The sequence below is a fragment of the Acomys russatus genome, chromosome 26 (assembly GCF_903995435.1).
Source record: "Acomys russatus chromosome 26, mAcoRus1.1, whole genome shotgun sequence".
Classification (NCBI taxonomy): domain Eukaryota; kingdom Metazoa; phylum Chordata; class Mammalia; order Rodentia; family Muridae; genus Acomys; species Acomys russatus.
The window spans coordinates 41,618,997-41,624,996 of record NC_067162.1 but is presented as its reverse complement, the minus strand read 5'-3'; the positions used below and the strand labels follow the sequence as shown (position 1 = coordinate 41,624,996).

The following is a 6,000-nucleotide window of genomic DNA, read 5'->3' as shown; positions in this document are numbered from 1 at the left end:
TTTGATCCCTATGAACCTTACCTGGACAGCTTTACTTTTTTTTTTTTTTTTTTAACTTTTAGTTTTTCATTGTTTTTAGCTACAGCAGAGCTTTATCACTTGCCTGACTCTATCTCAAGTCTCCTCTGCACTAACGCCCTGGAGGATAGGAAGAATGGGGCGACTGAAGTCCCTCCAGGTGTGACAGCACCACCCTAGAACTCGGCATCACACCTTGAGCAATTCCTTTAAGCTCACACAAGGGTTGCACACTTGAGCTCTTCGGGTGACATATATTTACTAAGACAGAGTGTTGCCAGATGCATCACAGTTTTGCCTTAGTTTCAATTCATCAGAGTTTAGTTTCTAAAAGTCTTAAGACAGAGCACTAGTAAAACGTGGGAACTAACTGGCACAAACCTCAATTACTGGGTGGGGCTAGGCGTTATATCCCTCCGCAGGCACGCAGTACAAGGACAACCTTGCACTCCGGGTACATTGGCTTGCATATATAGATTCTGTTGTTTGTTTACCACAGCCACACACACTGGAACGCAGCAGTCAGTCAGAGTTCCCCTTCCGGGGAAATCGCACCTTAGGATTCTAACTTTGAGATGTCACCTGACACCAACCCCCACTCCCTCCTCCTTTTGACGTTCACCAGCCTCGGTTTACAGAGGCATCAGGCTAGAGGAACTGATTCCTCCCGGGTAGTTTTTCAACGGTTACGCGGTCTCCAAACAAGAGCAGAAGCCGGAGCTTCTAAGCATTAAAAAACCACCGAAGAGTAACCACACTGAAGCCCAGCACACAGCAAGATGGGGCGGCTACTTCTCTGCGCTTGCGTGTCCAGCCACGTGATGCGCTTGGGGTGGGATCTCGGTTTTGGCTCCTCTTCCTCTTCAAGGGGAATGGACCCGGATGCGGAACAAGCCTTGCTGCAGCTGTAGGCGGAAGAGCTTGCAGTTGGCTATGCGCAGGGCTGCACAGCCTGTGCGCCGAAGATCGGATGGCAGGAGTGGCTTCGTGTGGTGCCAGGTGCCAGTGCTTCTCTTAAACTCCCGCACGTAGTCATAGTTGGTACCTAAACCCAGAGAGGGAGCAGAACTGAGCTGATGCGCCTGAGCCACTGGAACCAGTTCCCAAGAAACCGCTGCAGCCTACTCACCCGTGTCGAGGTCTCCGATAACATAAATACTGGCTCCTATGGGGACAGCTCCATAGACAAAGGATGAACTGGCAGGGATGCATAGGTTCTGATCGTTAAGATAGATCCACCTGGAAGCAAGACACAACAGATACAACTCAGGAACTCCGAAGTACCAATGACACACCTAGGAAGACAAACAGGGACAATGCTACTGGGCAAGCCACCAGCATACTGCACACTGCTACCCTTGATCCCCCACCCACTTACAGGATTCTCACTATTGTTACTGTCAAGACAGACAGCATAGGGACTGTAATGTCAGGGACAGTAGGTGAGGCTTGTTTGGTTCTGGTTTTTGGGTGGACTTATGGAACTGCTGGATCCTGTGGAAAGGGCATGTGGCACTTAAGTGATGAGAAAATGGCCTCTTAACCCAAAGCACAATGCTGCTGTTTTCTAGTCATAAGGCATGGGGATCCTAGATGCTACTGCTCACCACGTCTCGGTGCCCTGGATCCTTTGAAGACTTAACCACTGCAATGGCGAGCATTTCCTTAAATCTAACTGTGCTGGGCATTTTGGCATGAGCTTCCTGGCCACTTTGTGTACCTTCTTTTGCAAAATGTCTATTCAACCCAGCACTCAGAAGGCAGAGGCAGGTGGATCCCTGTGAGTTCAAGGCCAGCCTGGTCTACAAAGTGAGTCCAGGACAGCCAGGATACACACAGAGAAACCTTGTCTCGAAAAACAGAAACAAACAAAAAAGTCTACTAAAAATTTTTGCTCAGTTTAGAAAACATACATACAAATAAAAACAAGATAACTCTTTTTAAAGAAAGCATTCTAGAAAAAAAAAAAAACTGGACTAACCTTTGAGTGTCAAGGTCAGGAAAGACAGAGGCTATCACAGGCTAAGGGACGGCAAGGAAGCACAGCACCTGGTGGCAACCAGAATTCAGGCTGAACTGAGGCAAGGGACATGCTGGTGACAAGTGGGTGACACTGCAGGCAGTCTGTATTTTAGCTAGTACTGCACAGCCTCACATCTGTGTTCTCACCAAGTCACATGTTAACATTAGAAGCCCACTGAATGGCTTATGGGAATACCTTGACTTTCTGAAACTTTTCTACAAGTCTACTGCAAACAGAAATGACTCAGTTCGTAAGGACATTTGCTGTTTAGCTTATCCACTCCACTTTGATCCTTGGGCTCAGCATCATAGAATCAACTTCTGCAGAGGTTGTTCTCTGGCCTTCATATGAGATAAATAAAATCAAGGCTTTGCCATGCAGTAATGGTCACTCAGGAAACTGACCTGTTTCCCACTAACAGCTCACAGGCACACCAGATCATAGCCACTGCCTAAGCAGCCCGGAGACCTCACTGTCCAGGACGGTACATGGCTTCTGTGGGCACCTCAGCCTCTGCACTCTGCTGCCCAGGAGCTCAGACAGCCAGTGTAGAAAGCGGGGGCACTCTGCTGTCAAATACCAACAAAGACCACCACTCACTTCAACAGACTCTTCCCCAACTGGTATGAAACAGGCAGCTTATTTAAAAGTCCAAGAAAGGAAGGAAGAAGATATTTGCCCAATATTATAAAACAAAGCTAAGCCACCGCATCTTTCTCTCTTTCTCCTTCTCTGTCTCACCCCGCCCCCCTTCCTTTCCATGTCTGAGAAAGGACCCCCGCTGCTGCCCAATTTGCTAAGCTGCGTGGGATGACCTTTAATTTCTGTCTTTCTGCTTCCACGTATGAATGTTGGGTAGCATGCCCAGTTTATAGGGTACAGAGATGGCCCCATGGCTCCATCATGCTCTCTCCTGAGCCACATCCCCAGCCTACTATCAGGTGGTTTGCTGGGGCTAGAAACGTGGAATTTGTCTCACACGTGTACTCTATATAGCCATATACCGGCCATCCTCAGAGTCCTTTTCATCCCTTGTCATGGCTGGTCAATAATTACATAATTACATTTGCTCTGCTTAGTTTACTGGTGTGGTTTCTGCCTCCAGATTGGACCATGACTCAAGGAGACGAGGCCCAGAGCAGTGTTCGTTCCCCTGGGACTCACTACTTCACAAATCTTACTAAGGCAACTGAAGAACTCCCTTCTTCCTAACCATCAGATCCGAATGGTATGATACGGTCAGCACGGGCAGGCAGGTTGGTGTTTCTGCCAAACGGCAGGATGATCAACTTTCATACATGGCTGACTCAGCTGCCAGCCCACACTGCACTGGCTAACTGCTGGTCCTGCCAAGAAGACCAAGATGAGGGAACTTGCTCTGCACATCCTTGCAGATAGGATGAAGAGAAAATATCAACTAGTTCAAGAGCTATGGAGTCAGACTTGGGACGAAAAGACACAGCCTGTCCAAGATACCCAACGTCTGTCTACACAGCAATGGCAATCGGTCTAGCCACAGGCCAGAGCTGAGGATGCTGCACACTGTTTTCCAAGATGGACCTGACGTCTCCTTTCCACTCTCCCTCCCCACTTCTCAGTATGTACTGAAGCTGGGGGGCACTAGAAATTCTCCTGTTTTGGTCTTCCATTCCACCATGCCCAGCCATTTCTAAGTGAACTGAATGGAGTAACAGGCTTCACATGCCTGCATTGTTCTGCCAGTTCCCCAGGGATACAGGGGGTTTCTTAAGGGGAGTCCCAGGGATTTCCTTACCCTTTCCTGCCACACTGTCCCTCAACTGAGGGGCACTGGTCGTTAGCCAGGTGTCAAACATGTCTATGCAGCTGTACACTCAAAGATGAAAAGGCGACACTGGCAGCACTACTTCAAAGTTAACACAAGGATCATGTGTCAAGGCAGGAAACTGAGGCAGAAGTGAGAGGATAGGACTTGGGAAAGGGAGGTGTCTCGACCTCAGGACATGGAGGACATCCAGCAGATGCTAGGCACAGCTGACAGTCCTGAGCAGGGCACCAAGAGGACCATGGGAAGGGAACTTGCACTCAGTTCTGAGATGTGGCAAGAGGACACAGCAAGGTGCAGGAGGAGAGAAGGTGGGTGTCCAAGAGACCCCTTGTTGAATGTGAAAGGTAGAGGGTGGCAATGACATGAGGGTGAGAGAATCCAGAGGACCCTGTCAGAGTGTGGGGACAACTGGGAAGAGGGCAGAGAGATGAACACCACAGGGGCACAGGAACGTCCAGAGGAGAGGCGGCACTGCCATCACCCTGTGCCATCACCCTGTGTTATCTCCCTGTGCCATCATGGCCATCTCCATTTGCCATCACCTATGCCACTCCCTGTGTCGTCTCCCCATGCCATCTCATTGCACCATCACCCTGTGCCATCTTCCTGTGCCATCTTCCTGTGCCATCACCATGTGTTATCTCCCTGTGCCATCTTCCTGTGCCATCTTCCTGTGCCATCACCATGTGTTATCTCCCTGTGCCATTTCCCTATGCCATCTCCATGTACCATCACCCTGTGCCATCTCCCTGTGCTGTCACCATGTGCTATCTCCCTGTGCCATCTCCATGTACCATCACCCTTTGCCATCTCCCTGTGCTGTCACCATGTGCTATCTCCCTGTGCCATCTCCATGTACCATCTCCCTATGCCAACATCATGTGCCATCACCCTGTGCCATCACCACATGCCATCTCCCTGTGCCATCACCATGACTTGGGAGCAACTTGTGGCCTTTTTTCTTTTTTACAGTTTTTTATTTTTAATTCAGAAACCACAGAAAATAGTAAGATATGGCATGTTTCCAGGAAAGTTTTAATCTAAAAATAAGGAACAAAGACAGGAAAGATAAGAGATCACTTACAATCTGAATGGTCTATAACCTAACACAGACTGCTCATCTGGCAGCAGTTTCCACAGTGTGCAAAAAGCGCACACCCAGGAACTCTGCAACATGCTGGGGAGGGGGGTTTTCTGCCAGTGTTAATGGGGACATAGTCAGGTCAGCAGGGTGGGTACAACAGGGGACGCTGCAGCCAAAAAGCCTGTGTCTGTGCTCCCTGTCCTCTCGGGAGACGGAAGACCACTACCTGAGCCTCGTAGACTGTAAGGGAGCAGATGAAGCCCAGAGCATCTGGTTCTGCTCATGTCCAGTGTTTTACAACTGTGCAAATGTCTTGTATGGCAACTGCTCTCTGTTTACAAACTAACACTGAGGAGGCTGGGAACACGAAGGTTGGAGATGTATGGATTTTATTTGAAACTTTTTCTTTTCTTTTTTTCTTTTTTGTTTTTTTTGAGACAGAGTTTCTCTGTGTAGCCTTGGCTGTCCTAGACTTGCTTTGTAGGCCAGGATGGCCTCGAACTCATAGTGATCTGCCTGCCTCTGCCTCCTGAGTGCTGGGTGAAACTTTTTCTTAAGATGAAGCGTTTTATTTATTTTTGTGTGTTTATGTGTGTATTCATGGGTGATAGTGCACTTGCACATGGGTGTAGGTCAGTGTCATGCCTGGCCTTCATGAGATTGCTGGGGACAGAATGAAGAACCTGATGTTTAAGTAGCAAGTACTTTACTGACTGACACACTCTCCATGCCCCCTTTTTAATACAAGAACGGGGCTGGGGATGTGAGCAGTGGTCAAGAGTGCTGGCTGCTCTTCCAGAGGACCTGAGTTCAGTTCCTAGCATCCTGTCTGGTGCTCCTAACTCCAGTTCCTGGAGATCTCACAGCCTCTTTTAACCTCCTTGAGTATCCACACACATAGCACACATTCACACAGAAACAAAGAAATAATAAAGAATAAGTTTAAAGCCAGACATGGTAGGGAGACAGAGGCCTCTGTGAGTTCATGGCAGGCCTGGACTATATAGAGTTCCAGGCCAGTTATGGCTACAGAGTAAGACCCTCAAAAAAAAAAAAAAAAAAAGAGAG

General features: G+C 48.5%; 1 protein-coding gene across 1 annotated transcript in view; it reads right to left on the bottom strand.

Moving 5' to 3' along the window:
• Positions 1 to 314: 314 nt before the first annotated feature.
• Positions 315 to 6,000, bottom strand: part of Gan (gigaxonin) — a 49,695-nt gene continuing 44,009 nt past the window's right edge. The window contains exons 10-11 of the mRNA XM_051168564.1: positions 1,148 to 1,257; positions 315 to 1,063 (exon numbers count right to left, since the gene is read on the bottom strand). Of these exons, the coding sequence (XP_051024521.1) occupies positions 882 to 1,063; positions 1,148 to 1,257 (292 nt within the window). The 3' untranslated portion in view covers positions 315 to 881. The remainder of the gene's footprint in view (positions 1,064 to 1,147; positions 1,258 to 6,000) is intronic.